The sequence below is a fragment of the Mustela nigripes genome, chromosome 10 (genome assembly GCF_022355385.1).
Source record: "Mustela nigripes isolate SB6536 chromosome 10, MUSNIG.SB6536, whole genome shotgun sequence".
NCBI lineage: Eukaryota > Metazoa > Chordata > Mammalia > Carnivora > Mustelidae > Mustela > Mustela nigripes.
Window position 1 is genome coordinate 63409816 of NC_081566.1, and position 22696 is coordinate 63432511.

General features: G+C 42.8%; 1 protein-coding gene across 1 annotated transcript; it reads left to right on the forward strand.

The window, feature by feature from the left end:
• The first annotated feature begins 877 nt into the window (after nucleotides 1-877).
• LOC132026241 (olfactory receptor 10J1-like) lies at nucleotides 878-1810 on the forward strand. Its single transcript, XM_059414150.1, has one exon. It carries the CDS (start codon nucleotides 878-880, stop codon nucleotides 1808-1810), a length of 933 nt encoding a protein of 310 aa, XP_059270133.1.
• Nucleotides 1811-22696: the final 20886 nt, after the last annotated feature.

Sequence of the window (22696 nt, forward strand, 5' to 3'; positions counted from 1 at the left end):
TTCCCCAGATAGTGAGGGAGGGTGTGCAAACTGGTTTTCCCAGAGGCACCCAGTTTATTATTATGAAGAAAGTAGAAGAGAGCTCAGAGTTTAGTCGTGAGTCAGACCAACTGTGAAAATTCACTTCCAAGCACTGGCTGAAAACACGAAAATACACACAGTGCAGGAGAACCAACACTTAGTAATTAATCCACATGCAGAGGACATGCATCAACGGGGCCCTGCTGGTCCTGAGAGAGCTCTCTGAGCAAGAGGAGGCAATGCCAGTAGCCAAGAAAGTAGAATGTGTCTGGTTGAAAACTACTGTCAGGAGGGCAGTCAGGTTTGAAGCAGGTGAATGATTTGTGAAAAGGGTTCATGAAGAGATGTCGGGGCATAGAACAGGGACAAAGCAGACTCTCATGTCCCCTCAGAGCAGAGAGCATTGTCCCATTTGGCAACTTGGAAGGTAAGATCTATAAGATGATCAAAATTGTGGTTTCAATGAAGTGGAAGAAGTCGGCCAGTTTGTTTTAGGTAAATAAAAATCTGAAACTGCAATTTATGAGAAAATTCTCAAACTAATACATTTTCTATTTCTTTAGCTCTAGTTGCCTCCAAACACCCATGTTCTGGCTCATGAGGAAGCCTTTTTAAGACTAGCCCGGGTGTCCTTCCTACTATCCTGTTCCATCCCTGTTTCTTCTTCTGTGCCTTTGTACAAAACTTTCCATACATGCAATTGCTTCCTGATTACGTTTTTTACCTTTTCTCTCCCAGGGCACAGGAGACCCCACGCGCTGGGCATGTCTCCTGGTCCCGAGCCGGCGCGGGGCGTGGGTGTGTTCTGACTCACTGACAGACCTGAGTCTCCACTGTGTAGACCCAGCGTTTATTCATGAAGAGCAAGAACCACACAGTAGTGAGTGAATTCATTCTCCAGGGGTTTTCCAGTTTCCAAGAACACAAGATCATTCTCTTTGTGATATTTCTTCCATTGTACCTTTTAACTCTGGCTGGCAATGTCCTCATTGTGACAGTTATCAGCCTCACTCGTCACCTCCACACACCCATGTACTTCTTCCTTAGTGTGCTCTCCATCTCCGAGACCGTATACACCCTGGTCATTGTACCGCGGATGCTCTGCAGCCTTACTGGTCTTAACCAACCCATCTCCTTGGCCGGCTGTGCCACCCAGATGTTCTTCTTCCTCACCTTGGCCATCAACAACTGCTTTCTGCTCACGGCCATGGGGTACGACCGCTACGTGGCCATCTGCAACCCCTTGAGGTACACGGTCCTCATGAACAAGAGGGTGTGTGCCCTGCTCGCATGGGGGGCTCTCAGCATTGGGCTGCTTGTGGCCGTAGTTCAGATTTCCTCTGTATTTAGGCTGCCCTTTTGTGACAGAGAAGTGGCCCATTATTTCTGTGACATTCTCCCAGTTATGAAACTCTCCTGTGCAGATACCACTCTACATGACATCATTAATTTTATCATCAGCTCATTTGTTATTGTGGTCCCCATGGGGCTGGTCTTCATCTCCTACGTCCTCATCATCTCCACGATTCTCAAGATCAGCTCTGCCCAGGGCCGGAAGAAGGCCTTCACCACCTGCGCCTCCCACCTCACGGTGGTCATTGTCCACTACGGCTGCGCCTCCATTGCCTACCTCAAACCCAAGTCTGAGAACACCAGGGATCAGGATCAGCTGATCTCGGTGACGTACACGGTCATCACCCCCCTGCTGAACCCTGTGGTGTACACCCTGAGGAACAAGGAGGTCAAGGATGCTCTTCGCCGTGCTATCAGCAAAAATCCTCTTGCCTAGAATCTACGGTAGTTGGACAAATGGCCTGTCATCTTCTGGGTATTTTGTCATCTCAAAAAATGTTTGTAGATCCTGTTATTCATTCTTTACCCAGGAAGAGGTGCAGGACGCGGTGGTAGGGCTGCAGTGACGAGCTCAGAGTTTCCCTGACTTGAAGTTCATTTTCATCGTCATGCTCCCATGCCTTCTACTAACCTCGGACATTAGCCCCGGAGGAGGCGTCAGGTGCTGCCTGGAAGGGGGAGAGCTGGGAGGGAATAACAAGCAAGAGGGTGGGCAGTTGCTGTCAGTGTGTTGATGGTGGGCACCTGGGCTATATGACACCTATTTGAAGGGAGGCGTTAAGGGAGCAACCTGAGTGTCAGGTAGATCCTGAGCTCTGAAACAGAGAGAGAGGTTGGCTGGTGCACGCACATGCTGGAAACACAGTCAGAGCTACCTTCCTACTCATCACTTTCTCCTCTGGGCAGTGACAAGAGTCACAGACCCTGACATTCCAGAAGAAAAATTCTCTGCTTTAACATTCTCACCTGCCTTGGAGACCCATGAAATTCCTTCCAGTTTTATTAAAGCTCACATTAGAACCGTTTCCGTGGTGAGTCTCATATTCACATGTTAGTAAGTAACTTGTCACACCCAACAGCGGCATTTCCCTGCAGTTAGAGACGCGCTCTGTGGGGTAACACATGCACTGGGCTGCATTCACGAGTGTGGGGATACCTGAAGACCCTTCCTGAAATTAAGTGTATTAGCCGCACCGTCCCCCTAACGCTGGCTCTCTCAGATCCGGATAATCAGAGCATGTGGAGCCTGAGCAGAGACGCGTGTCTTACCTTCACGCTCCTCATTTCTGCGCTGCTGAACTCATTTTCTGTCAACAGTTGGGTGCCTGCGTTCAGCTCTGAGCTTGAACGCTTGTCTAAACACAGGCCGGGGTGTCTCCTAGTTCCGGATGCTATTGCCTTCTGCAGGGGGGATTGGATTGATGTGTGAGAAAGGTGTAAGGTTTTAGGGTTATTTGGCGAGAAAGTGAGAAAGAGAGCTTGCCAAAGGTCTTACAGCCCGTAAAAGGGTGATGTTAAAAAAGAATAATAATAACGATGATGATAATCCAAATTTCCCACTCACCATCCTCTTCCTGCTCAAGGATGGCCCAAGTGTCCCCACTGAAGGTGCATTGAGAGTGCGTGTCCGACAAGCGACTTGGGATCCCTAATAGCAGAGGGACTGAAAAGAGAACCTCTCGTGTTTATGAAACATTGCCTGGAAGAGTACAAGCTTGGCCTCTTCACAGCAGCTGCCTTGGGGGTGCCCTTATCCAGGTTCCATGACAGCATGGAATCCTTTCTGGGCCTGGTTCATAGGCCTGCTTCTCAGAAAGCCCCCCTGGAGACCCTCTCTTTGGGGGTCGCGCTCACAGTAGCGGCACCTTCCCGAAAGCCTCTCCCAGCAGTCAACCCATTTTTATAGATTGCAGAATTTTTGCACACAGAATCCCCATACGATTTCCCACAGCTGCCCAGGTCTTTATAGGATTGGCACCCTTACTGAAGACAGTGTGTGTTCCCCTGAGTTCCTATAGTTGGATGCTGCAGAAAATTATGGTGTAATTTTCCCAAAGTAATATTTGCAACAGTAAAGAATGTGTATTAAAGGCCCCCCATTCTTTGTCTTTTTAAAAATATAGTTTATACCATCACAACAGGGCCAGAAAAAAATTAAACCAATACATTTAATTTCAAAGAGAATGTGTGACTAATTCTCACTCAACACAAATCATGTGTGAACAGAGTGATGCTTAAGCCCACAGCTTGGGCTTAGTCGCCACATAGTCATCATGGTTCTAAGCCGGGGCTTGCCGGTTGAGGGGCTTGCTACTGTGACTGGAGGTACACATCGCCCTTCGGGAGAACAAGTGATCCCACAAAGACACATCCCATATCTCCCTCAAAAAGGATTGTTTTGCATCAAAACATCCCTCAAAGGAATCCTACTCTTGTCACAGAGTATTCTTTGTCTCTGTCCCCACACACTAGCCCTCCCCGCCCGCACCGCCCTCCCCACGGTCTGTCTACCCTCCCAGAGCTCAGCAATACTGCAGCAGACCCGTTGCTGGTGCAGACGTGGCATAAGGAGCCGGGGCTTTTGCCAGTGACGGTAGCATTCCCAATGGACCGCATGTGCTTGCCTGCTTAGCTGACACAGAGAAACTGCTCAATGTCCTTGAACTGGGTGCCATGGGGGGAAAGGCTATAAGGACAGGCGCGGCCTCTGGAGTCCTTCAGTGGGATCTCTGCCCTGGGGATCAGGACTCCCTTCACTAGGGACCAGAGGCTGCCTCCAACAGGGTACATAAAACACACTGGAGCTCACGGAATGCCTGTGAGCGAATGAGCGCCATCATCCCATAGAGAACGTTGTGTTAAAGCATAGGCTGTGGTCCAGCTGTCCTGTTGGGAGAAGACAGAGACGGCCGACATCGCCCTCCACTTCCATCCTCTCTGCAGACATCGTGGGGGCAGACAGCAAACACCAGTTGTGGAGCGTGAGACAGCGCTGACTCACCGGGATAACTGATAACACAGGGAGCGCCCCCGCTTCCCCCACCGCTGATCATGCTCTGAGATGCCTCTCACGGGACCCTTGTGGCTGTGGTTTGAGGGCGTTATGGTGACCTTTCTGGAAGCATGGCTTGGCTGTGCTGGACCAACGCTCAGAGCCAATGATGCCCGAGGAGGGGAAGAGTGTGCAGGCTGCGTGGCGCCCTCCCCTCTCCTCCCGTGGTGCAGCTCTTGTGTGCAGGGCGGGGTCCCCTGCTCGCTTCCCCACAGCGGCGACGCCGGCATCCTGGCGTGACTTATCATTGACTTATTTCCTCTTAAGATCCTTGAGAGAGGCGGGCTCAACCAGCCTAGAACCAACTGTTTTTCTCTTGCTTCGCAAAGCATATTAACAAACATTATGGTCTGGAAGTAAATTAGGGAATAATGACCAGCTTAATCATGGGAGACACAGCCTGGGAGACACTGTGAAATCCGGGGCGCAGTAGGGTTTGCTTCATAGTAGGAAATGGGAAAACAGCTCGAACTCTTCTTGCCTCAGATACAAGGGTTTCTTCATACGCTCACCCTAGACCAAGAGTAGGAACAGAGAATTTAGGGAAAGGGAGCAAGGAGAGATGAGAGACATTAAAGTTGAGAGGGCAGGAGAGCCCCTGTGTGGGGGGAAGAGGAGGCGGGGGAGAGCCCACTCGTTAGTCGGTACCGTAGGAATCAGGAGGATGAGGAATTCCCTCTGATCTCATTATCTCCCTGGGTGCGACTTGTGACCTTGTTAGTGTACAAACCTGGGGCAAAACAGCACGGTTCACCGAGAGCGGCGTTTTGAATATCCGATTACTGGTAGTGATGCGAGAGACAAGGGGAGTATCTGAAACCTGAGAAGATGAGGCCGCGCTTCGTGGCAGGGATAGGAAACAAAACAAGACAGAGGGCAACAGAGCACTAAAGCTTTGTTTTTGCTGCTAATAAAAACTAACTTTCGATAACATTTACGAATCACACGTCACCTTTAACAAATTAGCCTTTAACGATCTCACCCAGTCTGCAAGTTTGATGTCATTTGTATTTGCTATTTCACAGATGAAAACTGAGGGTCAGGGTCCCGTGAGCTCACGGAGGTGATGCAGTTTGTTTGGAAGAAACCAGACCCCTGATTCAAGTCCGAGATCCTTGTGAGGTTTTATATGCCCCCCGCCCCGTGACAGAGACAGAAGGATTGGGAGGGTCACAAAGGGGACGCTGCAACCCTCCAGGACCTTCTCTTTTTCTAGCGAAGGCTGCCCATCCCGTCTCCCCCCCACCAAGGTTAGAGGGGATGGCGTTCCGCGGAGGAAGCAGGCCACCCCCCCTTTCTCTGTCCTGGGGCTTCCTGCTGCTAGGCATAGGCATACTCACCAGCATATGTGGTGGTTTTAAAAATATGTCCCCAAAATAACTCTACTCTCCTTGGTTGTGGGTCAACTCCCTTCTACTGAGTAGAATACAGCCAAACTGAGGTGTGTGGTTTCCAAGATTAGAGTAAGGGAACACAGACTTCTGCGCTAGGCCCTTTCTCTCTAGGCGGGATCACTCTTGGAGAAGCCGGCCACGCTGTAGGCTGCTCTGTAGGAAGGTCCGCAGGAATCCGTAGGAATGAGGGGAAACTCTTCCAGTAGCCCGTGAGGATCCGTGGCCCCCAACCCAACAGTGGCCCCAGAACGGATTCCGACAGTGGCCACGCAGGCCAGCATGGAAGCAGGTTCTGTCCTGGTCAAGACTGAGATGAGACAACAGTCCTGGTTATCTGTGGTTCAGTCACCCAGCTAAGCTCCTTCCTGATATCTGACCCAAACAGAGGATGAAATCATAAGTCTCTGTGTTGGAAGCTGCTGAGGTCTGAGGTGCTTGGCACACAGCAGTGGGTAACTTATACGGCGTCCTTCGCCTGAGTCTTCCTCCAAACCGCCACAACACAGAGCTGTGCACCTGCTCCCCCAGGGACATAGAGAAACATCTTCCCAGCAAGACTCAGCGCCCACCGGACTGTGTCCCGCCGCCGGAGCTCCAGCCCACTCTCCGTGGCTCTCGGGGGCAGGGGGAGGCACAGCAGCATCTGCAGCAGTGGGGAGATCTTGGCTGGCCGGGCTTCTTAGGTTGGGCAGTTAGGGGCACAGCCTTTGTTCCAGTAACAGAGGGCAACGATTTTAATGGTTTTAATGACCCCAACCAGGACATGATTAGAAACAAATTTGTTCACTTCAGCATATTGTTTCAATTGGACGGGCTCTCCTTTCTCTTTTAACTGTTCTGTTTCCTGCTGCGCTGTCCTGTCCATGCCTCTTAGAGGGAAGCTACATTCCTCCTAAAGGGACATTCTGTTGCCTAATGTGTGTAAGGAGATTGTTGGTTCTATAAGACGAGCTTACTTGTGGAGCTGATGGAAGAAGCGTTTCCTTCCAGGCTTGGGGGCTGGGGAGTCACCCATAGACCAAGGACATTCGCTGGTTCAGGCGGCTGTGGATTTCAGTACAGCATGGGCTGAAGACTGTGGTCCATGGCAGGGTGGAGACGGTGGAGATCGAGCTTTCATGGTCTTGACAGTGAGGTTGCCAGGTTGTCTCTGAGGAGCTCCTGGGTGTTGGGTTTACCGATGGAGCCCTTCACCTGGAATCAGCGCATCAGCTAGGAAAGTAGGAGCTCAAGGAAGGTGTCTGTGAAGAGGGACCGATAACCGATGTTGAACCCAGCTAGCTACACTGGCTTACGTCTGTGATTTATAAACTTGACGATAAGCATTTCATTCTGGTGCTTGTTTCTCTGTCTCCAGTAAAAACTGGATGAGTTCCCTGTTTTTTCAGTTATTATACCTTATGAGTGAGACTTTAAAGTCCAAGAACATATGGGTCAGGTATGGTTTCCCCCACAGCATAGTCCCCAGCATCTACCTCTGTGATTAATTCATAGTAAGAGCTATACAGCTACTTACAGCACGGACTCATCTGTGTGTTTCCAGGCTGGTGAGAAGAATGAAGGGAAATTGTCTGTGTTAAGACTCCTGGTTGCCAACCAAATCCATGGGATCTAGTTGTGGCTGTGCTCCTCTGCTTAACCTTGCCATGTGATAAACCACTCAGAGCTCAGTTTGTGAAACAATAAGCATTTATTTAGTATGCAAATCTCTGAATAGGTGATTTGGGTTTAGGGATTTTTTTCCCTTTAATCTCAACTATATGATTAACAGCAACAATATCATCTGAGCCAGAAATGGGATGATGGGAATTAACACATTTTAAAATCTTTGTCTTGTTTGGGTAATTTTAGGTTGGTCTAAATCAGTCTTGATCTTTCGCTTTTAATTCTAAAACTCCTTTCACTGTAACTTATAACAAAGAATTTCCTACGTGATTTATAAAATAATCTTCACAGTATATTTTTACATAATGTTAAATAAACAAGTTATTTTCCATAAAATATGTGACTTTAGATCAATATTTTACAACTAAAGCTAACATTGTAAGTTCACTTTATCATTCTTTAATAATATCCATTAATGTATCTCTAAAAAGAGGAATTTGACTTATCCACATTAAATAAGTGCTCTGTATTATTGAATTAACTTTAACATTATTATGAAAGAACATAATTTATGGATAGATTCACAATGACCTTTTACATACTACATTTCATTCAGGGATAAAAATAGATGCTCCGAAATGAAGATTGAAATTTAACTACTTTTTGCCACATCAGAAATAAACAAAAAATCCTTTGATGATTTTGATTTTTGTTTCTGAGGCTGACAGCCTCAGGAAACCCCGCACCTTGCGTGTTAAATAGTATTTATGCTTAGGTTCCAAGTACTTACATTCCAAGTGTTTATTTAACTGCTGAAGACATCTTGATGAGTTATAGAATAATTTGTTTGTTTGGATCTCTGGCAATCGATATTGATAAATATCAAAAATAGAATACATATATGTATCTGGGATAAGACCTTTTATTTATACATACAGACACATGTGCCAATATATGAATGTGCAGAGGGGTGGCAAGCATTCACTCAAAGTACTGGTTATCTCTGAGGAAGAAGGGAGGGTAGGGACAGGGTGAGCTCCTGATTTTATCCTTACATGTGTTGACCTAAAAGAAAAGAAGAAATAATTATGACAAATATGGCATAGTGAATGCATGGTACTTGATTTGTAATTTTATAACTTTTCTCCACTTTTTTGTAAATTTAAACTTTTCACAATTATATTTATTTTTAAAGACTCTTTGGGTGAATTCCGAATGATCATTTTTATGTTCTTCATTAACATGTTCTAGTCCAACGTGAATTTCCTCGTGATCCATAACCTTAGCCAATATCTCACTGTGGATATACATGAAACAAATGTATGAGCAAGAAAAAAAAAAAAAGCCACATAAAATGGTATAACGGTCAAAACCACCAGCTTGTCTTGCAGTGATAAACTCAGAGTGGTTGAGTCATGAGCAGGCATTTCTGATCTCTACCAACCACCAGACCTGCTCACCTGATTCCCACTGGGAGGCGTCCAGCAGACTACGCTTTAAAGAAACAAGACCAAGAAATGGAGGGCCTCCCCCTTGGCTTCCATTTTGAAGGCCACAGCTGACCTCTGTGGTGAATGATGTCAGTTGTCTGTAAGATACCGGTCTTTCATATTTCCATGTTGAACCAAGACCTGGATTCACGGATAGGTAACATCAAACAGGCTGTACCCTCATGAAGACAGACAGCCTGTCTCCTTGGGTGACATGCTCATGCCTCCTCGGGAGAAAACAGGAAAAGTGGAGTTACAGGAGATGGGGCTGTCACACACCTGGAAGAAGCGACTGCAGAGTAAGAGAATATTGGCCTCCCTCTCCCTGCTTATTTCTCATCTGAATTTGACTCCTGTCAGCTAGAAAAAAAGACCCTGTCCTTGAAAAAAGAGGGTCAGAGGCCCAGTGGTGTGTGTCTCCCCCTTGCGTGGACCCTGGAAGCCTTTGAATGTCCCCTCGGGCCTCAGTCTTCACAGAGGATGGAGGCACAGCTTGGTAGGTACTGAGCCTGCTTGGGTGGAAGATCCCAAGCTAGAAAAGCAGGGAGAGATGAGAAGTTTTTTGTGTTTGTTGTTTGTCAGTGGGAGGAGTTGGGGTGGGATGGAGCCAGGAGAGGTGGTGGGAAAATGGGAGAACTGACTTTCAGAGCACCAGGGATCCTTAGGGCCAGAGAGAGGAGAGTCAGGGTGGCTTTCAGATGGGAACACCATTACCTTTGGTTCAAGAGAAGGAGAAATGGTCAGAGGCCTTGTTGGTTCACAAACTAGTTTCCTGTACACGGATGGGGGAAGTGGACAGGGAACCACTAAAGAGAAAGAGGCAGTCCACTCCAAATTGGTAGGTGGCAAGATTATTAAGCAAGAGAACAAGGGAGCTCATCTAGGGACGTTGTCTGAGGCAACAGCAAGATGAGTAGATCTCTGCACCAGCCCACCAGAATCTGAAAAATTTACGTAGATTAACTGCATTCAGCCTCATGTACCCTCCAGATACTCTCCGTGCCACATCTGTCTCAAGGCTGTTGTCCTTGGAACAGCTCCCACTGGGCAAGTTACCCCCATCCCCCCACTGACCCCCGTTTTACCAACCCTCAGTTTATTTCCCAGAGTCAAGAGCCTCATATGGTTTGTCTCCCTCTCTTATTGCTTCCCCTTCAGTTTTTCCTCCCTTCCCCTATTGTCTTCTGCACTATTCCTTACGTTCTACATAAGAGTGAACCCATATGGTAATTGTCTTTCTCTGCTTGACTTATTTCACTCAGTGTAATCCCCTCCAGTTCCAACCATGTTGATGCAAATGGTGGGTATGCATGCTTTCTGATGGCTGGGTAATATTCTATTGTATATATGAATCACATCTTCTTTATCCATTCACCGCTTGAAGGATAACTTGGCTCCTTCCCCAATTTGGCTATTGTGGACATTGCTGCTATGACATTGGGGTGCATGTGCCCCTTCTTTTCACTACATCTGGATCTTTGGGATAAATGCTCAGTAGTGCAGTTGCTGGGTCATAGGGTAGCTTTATTTTTAACGTCTTGAGGAACCACCATACTGTTTTCCAGCTTGCATTCCCACCTAAGTGTAGGTGGGTTCCCCTTTCTCCACATCCTTGCCAACATGTGTTGTTCCTGGTCTTGTTAATTTTAGCCATTCTGACAGGTGTGAGGTGGCATCTCGTTGTGGTTTTTGATTTGTATTTCCCTGATGGCAAGTGATGTGGAACATTTTTTCATGTGTCTGTTAGACATTTGTATGTCTTCTTTGGAGAAGTGTCTGTTGATGTCTTCTGTTCATTTCTTGACTGGATTATTTGCTTTTTGGGTACAGAGTTTGAGAAGTTCTTTATAGATCTTGGACACCAACCCTTTATCTGACATGTCATTTGCAAATATCTTCTTCCATTCCTTAGGTTACCTTTTAGTTTTGCTGATTGTTTCCTTTGCTGTGCAAAAGCTTTTTATCTTGATGAAGTCCCAGTATTTCATTTTTGCTTTTGTTTCTCTTGCCTTTAGAGAACTGTCTTGCATGCAGTTACTGTGTCCAAGGATGAAGAGGTTACTGCCTATGTTTCCCTCTAGGATTTTGATGGATTCCTGTCTCACATTAGGACTTTCATCATTTTAAATTTATTTTTGTGTATCATTTAAGAAAATGATACAGTTTCGTTCTTCTACATGTAGTTGTCCAATGTTCCCAGCACCATTTCTTGAAAATATTGTCTTTTTTCCATTGGATATTCTTTCCTGCTTTGTTGAAGATTAGTTGGCCATAGAGTTGAGGGTCCATTTCTGGAATCTATTTTGTTCCATTGATCTATGTGTCTGTTTTCTGCACAAGTACAATGCTGTCTTGATGGATCACAGCTTTGTAATAGACCTTAAAGTCAGGCATTGTGATGCCCCCAGCTTTGGTTTTCTTTTTCAACATTCCCCTGGTGATCCAGGGTCTTTTCTGGTTTCATACAAGTTTTAAGATTGTTTCTTCCAGCTCTGTGAAAAAAGTTGATGCTATTTTGATAGGGATTGCAATGAATGTGTAAATTTTTCTGGGCAGCATAGAGATTTTCACAGTATTTGTGCTTTCAATCCATGAGCATGGGACAGTTTTTCCATCTCTTTGTGTCTTCCTCAATTTCTTTCATGAGAGTCCTATAATTTTCTGAGTACAGAGCCTTTGCTTCTTTGGTTAGGTTCATTCCTAGGTATCTTGTGGTTTTTGGGTGCAATTGTAAATGGGATTGACCCCTTAATTTCTCTTTCTTCTGTCTCATTGTTAGTGCATAGGAATGCAACAGATTTCTTTGCATTGATTTTATATCCTGCCACTTTGCTTAATTCCTATATGAGTTCTGGCAATTTTGAGGTGGAGTCTTTTGGGTTTTCCACATAGGGTATCATGTCATTTGCAGAGTGAGAGTTTGATTTCTTCTTTGCTAAACTGGATGCCTTTTATTCTTTTTGTTGTCTGATTGCTGAGTCTAGGACTTCTAGAACTATGTTGAACAATAGTGGTGAGAATGGGCATCCCTGTCATGTTCCTGGTCTTAAGGGAAAACTCTCAGCTTTTCCCTATTGAGAATGAGAATGATACTCACTGTGGGCTTTTCGTGGATGGCTTTTATGTTATTGAGGTATGTGCCCTCTATTCCTACAGTCTGAAGAGTTTTAATCAAGAAATGATGCTATATTTTTTCAAAAGATTTTTTCCGCATTAGTTCAGAGGATCATATGATTCTTGTCTTTTTTTTTTTAATTAATGTGCTTTATCATGCTGATTGACTTCCAAATGTTGAACTACTCTTGCATCCCAGGAATGAATCCCTCCTGGTCGTGGTGAATAATCCTTTTAATGTACTGTTGGATCCTATTGACTAGGATCTTGGTGAATATTTTGGCATCCACACATCAGGGATATTGATCTGTAATTCTCTTTTTAGATGGGGTCTTTGCCTGGTTTGGGGATCAAGGTAATGCTAACCTCATAGAATGAGTTTGGAAGTTTTCCTTCCGTTTCTATTTTTTGAAACAGCTTCAGTAAATTGGTATTATTTCTTCTTTAAATGTTTGATAGAATTCCCCTGGCAAGCCATCTGGCTCTGGACTCTTATTTTTTGGGAGGTTTTTGATTACTGTCTCAATTTCCTTGCTGGTTATTGGTCTGTTCAAATTGTCTGTGTCTTCCTGTTTCAGTTTGGGTAGTTTACGAGTTTCCAGGAATGCATCCATTTCTTCCAGATTGTTTAATTTGTTGGCATAGAGTTGCTGATAATAATTTCTAACTATTCTTTCTATTTCTTTGGTATTAGTCATGATTTCTTCCTTTTCATTCATGATTTTATTAATTTGGGTCCTTTCTCTTTTCTTTTGGGTAAGTCTGGCCAGAGGTTTATTGATCTTATTAATTCTTTCAAAGAACCAGTTTCTAGTTTTCTACTTCTTACTCAAAGAGGAGCTATAATAGAGACTTGGGAAAATCAAGACATTGTCCAAAATAATTAATACCACATTTGTTTATCATCAACCAAATCCAAATCTACATGGAAAATTCTTGGATTCTGAGGGGGATGTTGAGGCCCAGGGACCAGGTATGAGGAAAAGGGATAGATGGGGTAACACAACCTTTGTTCATTACTCTCAGCATCAACATCCCCCCCGCCCTGCAGAACTGAGTTGATGGAACCAAACCCGTGAGTTAGGGGAACAATTGAACTTATGAGATCTTTAATTCATCTATCACATATAAATAATTTAAGCTATATTTGGAAGTCCTGTGTAAATTCCATCAAGATCTATGTGGAAATAGAACATGTCCACAGGGAGTTGGTAGGACAATTTTTATTTCATCTCTTATCTTGTTTACATGTCCTGATTCTAGAGAAATCCTCCACACCAACCTCACCTGTGGCTAAGTTCTGTTGACCTACAGTACCTGGACCAAGGCAATAAGCTCTTCTATATCCCCATAAAATTGGGGAGCATAATCTATCAACTGGACAAAAAGAGGGTATTGTCAGGCTACTCTGAGCCTCCCTGGCCTTAGTCCATTTGTAATCTGGAGTCAGCCTCTGGCACTGAGAAAGTCCTGAGTAGGAGAGAAACCCCAAGTAAGAAAGACACTCAGTTGGGTGGAGAGAAAGATCATGCTGAAACAGGAGCAGGATTCCTTAGGGGGCAGATTTCATACAGCTGGCCCTTTGATGGGGAGATTAGGGATTAGTCCTTTAGGACTGCATGCTCTTCTGAGTGAAAATACGCACCACCTATTGTGATGACATCATCCTAAACTGGCAGGTTCTGAGGGTTCCTTTTTATTCCCATAAGTTTTTATTTTGACATAATATTGGACCCACAGAAAATCTGCAGGAATAGTACAAAATTTTTTCCATATACTTAAAAAATTATTGTGGTAAAACATGCCTAGTATAAAATTTACCATCGTGACCATTTTCAGGTGTACCTCAGAGGTATTAAGAACGCTCACAATATTTTGTAATCCTCTCATCACTACGCATTTCCAGTCTTTTCATCATTCCGAGCAGAAACTCTGTTCCCATTAAACAAGAACTCTCTATTTTCCCCTCCTACCCAGCCCTGATAACCTCTCTTAGCTTTCTAGCTCTATATATTTGCCTATTTTAAGTACCTCATATAAGTGCAATCATATAATATGAGTCCTTTTGTGTCTGGCTTGCTTCACTTGGCACAATGTTTTAAAGGTTTATCCATGTTGTAGCATGGATCAGAATTTCACTTCTTTTTAAGGATGAGCAATATTCCATTGTATTATACACTTTTTTTGTTTATCCATTTGCCTGTTGATGCACATTTGAGTTGTTTCCCCCTTTTGGCTATTGACTATGTTATGACATTGGTGTAGTATCTGTGTGGGTTTCTGTTTTCAATCTTTTGCATATATGCTTAAGAGTGGAATTTCGGGATCATTCAATAATTCTATGTTGAACTTTGTGAGGAACCACTGAACTGTCTTCTACAGTGGCTGGAACATTTTACATTCCCACCATCAATAAACAAGGGCTCCAATTTCTCCACATCCTCACCAACACTTGTTATTTTCCATTTTAGAAAAATTATTAATAGCCATCCTAGTTGGTGTGAGCTGTTTCAAAATTGATTTGCATCTTCATAAATGTTACTAGCAACGTTGAGCATCTTTTTATGTACTTATCTTGGCCATTTGTTTATCTTCTTTGGAGACATGTCTTTAAATTCTTCACCCAGTTATGAATATGACTTGCCCTTTTTTAAGTTGTAGGAAATTCTTTATATGTTCTGAATATCAATCCCTTATCAGATCCATGATTTGCAAATATGGTCTCCCATTCTGTGGGTTGTTTCTTCACTTTCTGAATAGTGTCCTTTGATGCCCAAAAGTTTTTAATTTTTTAAAAGATATTTATTTATTTGAGAGAGAGAAGGAATGAATAGTGGCGGGGGGGGGGGGCAGAGGGAGAGAGATAAGCAGACTCCCCACTAAGAAGGGATCCTGATGCAGGACTCTATTCCAGGACTCCAAGATCATGACCCAAGCTAAAGTCAGACACTTAACTAGACTGAGCACCCCGTTTCCCCTAAAAGTTTTTGATTTCAATGAAGTTCAATGTATCTATTTTCTCTTTTGTTGTCTATGCCTTTGATGCATATCTAAGCAAATCATTGCCAAATGGAGAACCACATTATAAAGATTTTCCCTGTGTCTTCTCAATGTTTTATAGTTTCAGCTCTTACATTAGGTCTTTAATTCATTTTGAATTAAGGTTTGAATTTGGTGTAGAGTTAGAGTCCATCTTCACTCTTTTGCTCAGGCATGTCCAATTTTCCCAGCACCATGTGGTATAAAGATTGTCCTTTCCCCGTTGAGTGATCTTGTACCCTTATTGAAAATCAACTGGGCTCTCCAGTGTATTTCAGTGTTTTCTATTTTGGTCCTCATGCCCCATATACTTTTCACTTGGATTTTCAAATGTTAGTATTTTATCGTCTTTGCTTCATAGCCTTTCAACACAGACACACACACACACATGCACATACGTGTGTGTATATATATCTTACCTATTTTTTTGAATTGCTGAGAGTAAGTTGCAGACATGATGCTCCTTTATCCCTAAATACTTCAGTGTGTTTCCTTTTTTAAAAAATATTATTTAAAAGATTTTATTTATTTAGTTAGTTAGCTATTTGAGAGAGAGAGTGCAAGAACAGGAGAAGGAAGAGGGAGTGAGAGGGGAAGGGGCAGGGGCAGAAGGAGTAGGAGAAACAGGTTCCCTGTGGGAGCCTGGTGTGGGACTCAATCTCAGGACCCTGGGATCAGGACCTGAGCCGAAGGCAGATGTTTAACTGACTGAGCCACCCAGCCACCCCTGGTACTGTGTTTCCTGAAGGTAAGGTTATTCTCTTACATCATACATTCTCAGTAGGGGTCACACACCCTCAAGGGGGCAAAATTGACTGTATGGGCAAAAAATTCTGAAATATTATGAATGAACTGTGGTTCTCCAAAGCTCAACCCTACCCACCAAAGTCATAACTCTTAGTATCCAATTTATCCTATTAGAGAGAAATTAATGGAAGAATCAATTAATTAATTTAATGTTTCTCCTTTGGGTGTACAATATTTTTTAAAAAGGTCGAGAAACATTGCCCTACATACACAGCAATTACCAAAATCTGGAAATTATTAATTGATTATTAATGATTAATTACCTATAATTAATCATTAATTGATTGATATAGTAATCTAATCTATGGATTTTGTGTTGTTTTTACATTGCACCAGTAACATCATGGAAGTAATGTTGTATTCTTCAGGTGCCCTTTTCAGGGTCTCAGAGTAAAACACTGTTCTAGGCATCAAGGATACAACAGAGAACAAGATAACGTTCCTGGAGCTGACATTCTAGAGAGGAGTTTACAAAGCACTGAGAAAGGATTGCCCTTGGGAGAAAAGCCTTTGGGGTAACACTGGAACAGAGCTAGCCTTGTTCTCTATAGCCTCATTTGATTGGACAAAGTCTGTTGGAAACAGATCTCTCTCTCTTTCTCACACACACACACACACACACACATGCACACATACACACGTATTAGAGATGAAGTGGATTTCTCTGGGAGAAACTGAGTTTCCTCTTATTCAAAGGACAGTATGTGTAATGGTCAGCATTTGACCTCTGCCATGACAGAGCCTCTGTTTGAGTATTGATCTGGTCTCTATGTCATTGAAAAAAATAAAAATTCAACTTCACTATTCTTATCTGAAAAATGGAAAATAAAAATAGTACATACTTCAAAGAGTTATTTTAAAGGTTAAATGTGATAATGTATGAAATAAGTTTTTAACTCAGTGTCTAGCATTTAATAAGAGTATAAAAATTATTGATTATTTTTTTAAGTAAAAGACTACTCAAGTTATTTTTCTAGAAGATTGTTCACTAAAGATTTAAAAACCAAGGTCAGTATGGAGAGGAAGCTTGCACTAATATTGTTAAGTAGTATTTCAACTATGTCAGTTTTTAATTTTTATTTTTAATTCATGAATTTCAAGGTTGCATACACAATGGTTTTCTATATGTATAATAGGGCACCTGGGTGCCTTATATCAAGCCAGTTTAGAGGAAGTCTGATTTCTATTATGATTAAGTTTATGTACTTGATTGAGCTCATAACACTAAGGTTCTGCTTAGGCTCAAGGGTGAATTTACAGAGAAGTTAATGAAACCCAAGCTTCTGCCTCATTTGCACAGAAAATAAACATTCGTTTTCATGTATTCAGAGCCTGAACCCTCCCCTTGTTCAATGTCCCACAGAGAACCGAGGTCAAGTTCTAGCCGCCTATTTTATTTGACAGGAAAAATCTTGGTGTTAGGATCTCATCTCAGGACTCTTTCTTCAGAATTTTGTGGTGTGATATACACCAAATAAAACATAATAGTGCTAAAAAACTGCCATTTAAAACAATTTCTTTCTTCAGCCACTTGTACCTTCTCTCTGGAGCATACCGTCTTTTCAGTAGCAAAATGCCTTTTCAGACCATTTGTATCCAGTGTTGAGCTTCCACTTTCTCTTCTCTTGGACAGCCCAGGAGATTGCTTGGGGAGGGCGGGGGGACATAGAAGCAGAGAGATTTATAGGTGAAGTGCCTAAGAAATGACCTGAATATTGGTGGCTCCCTGGAAACAGTAGAGAAGGCAGAGGAGAGGGTGAGGAATATGATTTAAATTTTTTAAAATTATTTATTTATTTATCTGCCAGAGAGAGAGAGAGATCACAAGTCAGCAGAGAGGCAGGCAGAGTGAGGAGGAAGCAGGCTCCCCGCTGAGCAGAGAGCCCAATGCGGGGCCGATCCCAGGACCCCAAGACCACGACCTGAGCCGAAGGTAGATGCCCAACCCACTGAGCCACGCAGGTGCCCCAGGAATATGATTTAGATGGTGACCTATAGAAGGATGTGCTGTGAGAGATTGTTGTAAGGAGTGGGAATTGTTGAAGAACTGAAAGAATGATCAGATATGAACATTGACAGTTTGCACTGCGGTGCTACCTACAATGTAATCGGGCTTCATCTCCTCCTTCTGTTAGCTCTGCTACAAGAACAGGTACCTGGCTGACTGCTAGTTTGTGGCCAGTTAGAGAAATGGGCTGGATTTCTTTTGTTTGTAGGTGCAAGATCAAGAAAAGACAAATAGCCCATCAGAAGTAAGGGCAAGGCAGAAGTGGGATCAAGAAATGAGAACTAAGTGCAAGCATAAAATTAAAAATCCTGGTGAATTTGCCAAAATTTTAAGAGGGTTTTGGACTTCCCATCAGACATAGAATGGTAGGTTTGAATCAATTTTAAGCAATTATATGTGTATGTCAAAGGACACATTGCCCCTGATATCTGGGATTACTATGTGTATGAAAGAATTAGCATACACTTGGCATCCATAATATATTTAGTGAATCTTAAGATTACCTTCCCTGGGGCACTGGGGCTTTGGGAGACAATGACCATGCGTGGAAGGGAAGTTTGTCATTCTTAACCCATGTATGCCTCCAACTGGTTGTCCTGTTGTGAAACAAATGTACCTAGAGAATGAAGAAACAGAATGGGCAGTGGAAGGAATACCATGCTTAGGGCTGTGGGTTCATGCACCAGCTCTACGGTGGTGTTATGTTATGTGACTCTGGGCTAATAAGTCACTTATTAATTTCTTTACATACCAACCATTCAAACCACTCTCCCTTAAATGTGGACCGGTCTTTTACAACTGACTCCTTCAAATTCTCTGCCTTACAAGATAACCATTTTTGAAAAAAAAAAAAAAATGATACCCATTTTTGTTTTGTTTTATTTTGCTTTGGGCAGGTGGTCTATTCTCTCATCAACAAATGCTTTTTTTTTTCTTCATGTCTCAAATTTTTATTTAAATTCTAGTTAGTGTAATATTGGTTTCAGAAATAGAATTTAGGGGCACCTGGGTAGCTCAGTGGGTTAAAGCCTCTGCCTTCGGCTAAGGTCAGATCCCAGGGTCCTGGGATCGAGCCCCACATCGGGCTCTCTGCTCAGCCGGGGACCCTGCTTCCCCCCTTTCTCTCTGACTGCCTCTCTGATTACTTGTGATCTCTGTCTGTCAAATAAATAAATAAAATCTCTAAAAAAAAAGAAAGAAATAGAATTTAGTGATTCATAACTTTCATGAAGTTCCCGGGGCTCATCACCAGTGTTCTCTTTAATACCCATCGTCCATCTAGCCCGTCCCCCCACCCACCTCCCCTCCAGCAAACTTCGGTTCATTCTCTATCTTCAAGAGTCTCTCTTATGGTTTGCCTCCTTCTCTTTCTCTCTCGTTTCTTTCCTCTATGTTCATCTGTTTTGTTTCATTGTTTCTTTTGATGGTGGCTATGATTTACTGACTATATCTGATGCACTGGTTTCCACTGTCATTCACAGCATCTTGCTTTTTTTCCCTTTCAAAGAATTCTTCTTGATTATCCTCAAAATGACTTTCTCCTCCTTCCAGACAGAATATTCATTCTCTTCATTCATTCATCATTCTTCAGTATCTTCCTGATTCTTCTTCCTAATTAAGTCCTAATCAGTGAGGCCTGTTGCCACCGACTCCCACGGACAGAGTTATCCAGACCTTAGAGATAACTACTTCCCAGTTTTTTTTTTTTCATTTCAAGTGAGTTTATTGGCTTTGCGGGGTGGTGGGTGGGATAAGGATCAGGAACTATTCAAAATGAGGTTGGTATAGCCCGACAAACACACCATGGATGGCTTCCTATCTGTTAGAACAAAATCCATAGAAAATGCTGATCAAAAAAACATTCGCCCCAACCCCATGCAGGTCTGTAGTTAAGATGAAGCAGCTTCAATTGTGTGAGCTGACTGGTTTTATTTCAGTGGGAGTTCCCTTCTCTTTGTTTATATTGATCAAAAGAGTAAGATACTAAGTATGGGTAGTATAATATAGCATGCTTATCAGAAGAATTACCAGAAGAATGTAACATCAATAGCATGCTTAGAAGAGGAAGGCATTAGTTAATACTTATCAGGAGACTATACCATAGATAACTTGCTTATAAATAGGTGTTAAGTGCTGGTCGTACAACACAGCGTGGTTATCAGATTAGGATCTTAAGTTTATTACCTCTAGAAAAGGTCCATTTTATTTTATTAACATATAATATGTTATTTGCTTCAGGGGTACAGGTCCGTGAATCATCAGTTTTACACAGTTCACAGCACTCACTGTAGCACATACCCTCCCCAATATCCACAACCCAGCCACCCTATCCCTCCCCACCGCACCTCCCAGCAACCCTCAGTTTGTTTCCTGAGATTAAGAGTCTCTTATGGTTTGTCTCCCTCCCCAGTCACATCATGTTTCATTTTTTTCATTCCCTTCCCCACCATGACCCTGTTCCCTGCCCTGCCTCTCAAATCCCTCATATCAGAGAGATCATATGATAATTGTCTTTCTCTGATTGGCTTATTTTGCTCAGCATAATAAGAAAGGGTCCATTTTAGTATATCTTCCTGGAACTGCATATTTTTAAAGTCTTCTTTTACCCCCAAATGAATTGTTTCTTAAATAACTCATGTTCTCATTGAAAAAAAAAAAAAAAAAAAGACATCGAAGTCTTCCAAACCAGTGCTACCAAAGTTAATTGAAGTAATTTGAACAAAAGCAGTGAAAGTTGACATGTGGTTAACCTATACTACCTTATAGAAGGTAAAAATACAATTTTTTTTTAGGACACTTAAGATAGAGGAAAGAATGTTTTGGTCTCCACCAGGCAAAATCTTTAGATACTAGGTCAGAGCCAGAGCTTGCAAAGATTACTATAAGGGGTTGAATAGTGTTCACCCCAAATATGTCCATGCAGAACTTCAGAATGTGCCTTACTTGGAATAAAGGTTTTTGCAGATACAATTAAGGTATGGATCTCAGAATAAGATTTATCCTGCATTAAGACAGGCTCTAAATCTGAAGACAAATATCCTTGCAAGAGACAGAAAAGGAGAAGACATAGGCATAGAAGGCCATATGAAGACAAAGGTGAGATTAGATTTATGCTGCCACAAATCAAGGAGTACCCAGGGCCATGAAGGAGTCTCCTGTGGGAGTGGCATTGAAGGCACCTTGATTTTGGACTCCTGGCCCCCACAAATGTGGGAGGATCCTCTCTGGTGCTTTAAGCTACAAGATTGTGATAATTTATTACAACAGATTTAGAAAACTAATATAATTACCTTGCTGGAATATCCAGCAAGAGCTTTGGAAGGTAGGGAATGGGGAAAAAAAAAAAAATGGCTAAAGGATCCAGAACTTCACTGATGTGTTGAGGTTTGCTGGGACTGACTCCAAATATAAAGGATCAAGAGAGGGTTTCTTCTTGGATTGGGGTGCACGGGGGGTTGGGCAATGTTGGCTGAGACCATTCTTTTCTGGTCATGTCTCTCCCCCATATTTTGCTCAGCATAGCTGAGAGACACTAGCCAAACTGTCAAGGGTCCTGTGCAGAGATTTCTGAGAAAATCAGGACCACAATATCGACAATTATGAGATTTTCAATTAGATAGGTATTTCCAGAGACAGTTGTCCAAGATGATCCTCACATGGCTTGATCTTATCCACAGGTTTGGCTACGTAGACGCTTGATGTTCCCACCTCTCAACAAGAATGCCAGGCCCTGAGCCCTGGTGGCACCTGGAAATTTCCCAGTGATAAGCACACCACAAAGTTAATCTTATTGGCTTAGTGCTATGGTGAATTTTACCCTAATGAATTCTCAACCTCAATGCACTCTGGTTTTTCTATTTTTCCCCCCGGTAATTTAAGAATTTTGGGAGAGTTTTATATTTACCAAATATAAAAGATGTGCAAAGAGTTTCCACATACCCTGAATCCAGTCTGTCCTATAATTAACATATTATATTGGTGAGGTACATTTGTCACCGCTGATGAGCCAATGGCACTACATTGTTATTAACAAAGGCCATACTTCATTCAGGTTTCCCTGGATTTTACCTACTGTGATGTTTCTTTTCCAGGATCCCATACAAGCCACCTCATGGTATTTAGTCGTCACATCTGCTTAGGTTCCTCTTGGTTATGACATTTTCTGATTCTTCCTTTTGGTGACCTTGACAGTGGCGAGGACCATTGGTCATGTATTTTGCAAACACTCTCTCTCATATTAGATTTGTCTGATGGTTTTCTCATGTTTTGACTGGAGTTGTGAGTTGTGGAGAGGAGGACTGCAGAGGAAAAGTGCCCTTCTCATCACATTATGTCAGAGGCACACATTATTACTGCTGATGTTGACCTTGACCACGGGGATGCAGTAGTGTTTGTCAGGTTTCTCCACGGCGAAGGTTCCCTTCTCTCTGTCATGACATATACCAGTCTTTGCAGGAAAGTCACCAAGCATCACCCGTACTTAACAAGTGGGGAGTTACGTTCTACCTCCTTTGGTGAAGGAGATACTCATTTTGTAATTAGATTTTTTATTATTGATTTTTAAGTATTCTTTCTGTATTTTGCAATAATTTCTTTATCAGATATGTGCTTCACAAGTATTTTCTCCCGGTCTATGACTTTACTCCATTCTCTTAATAAAGCCTTTCAAAGAATAGTTCTAATTTTAATAAAATCCAATTTATCAATATTTTCTTTCAATAATTGTGCTTCTGGTATTGTATCTATAAACCTATCACCAAATCCAAAGTCATGTCAGTTTTCTCCTAGAATTTTTATAGTTTTGCATTTTACA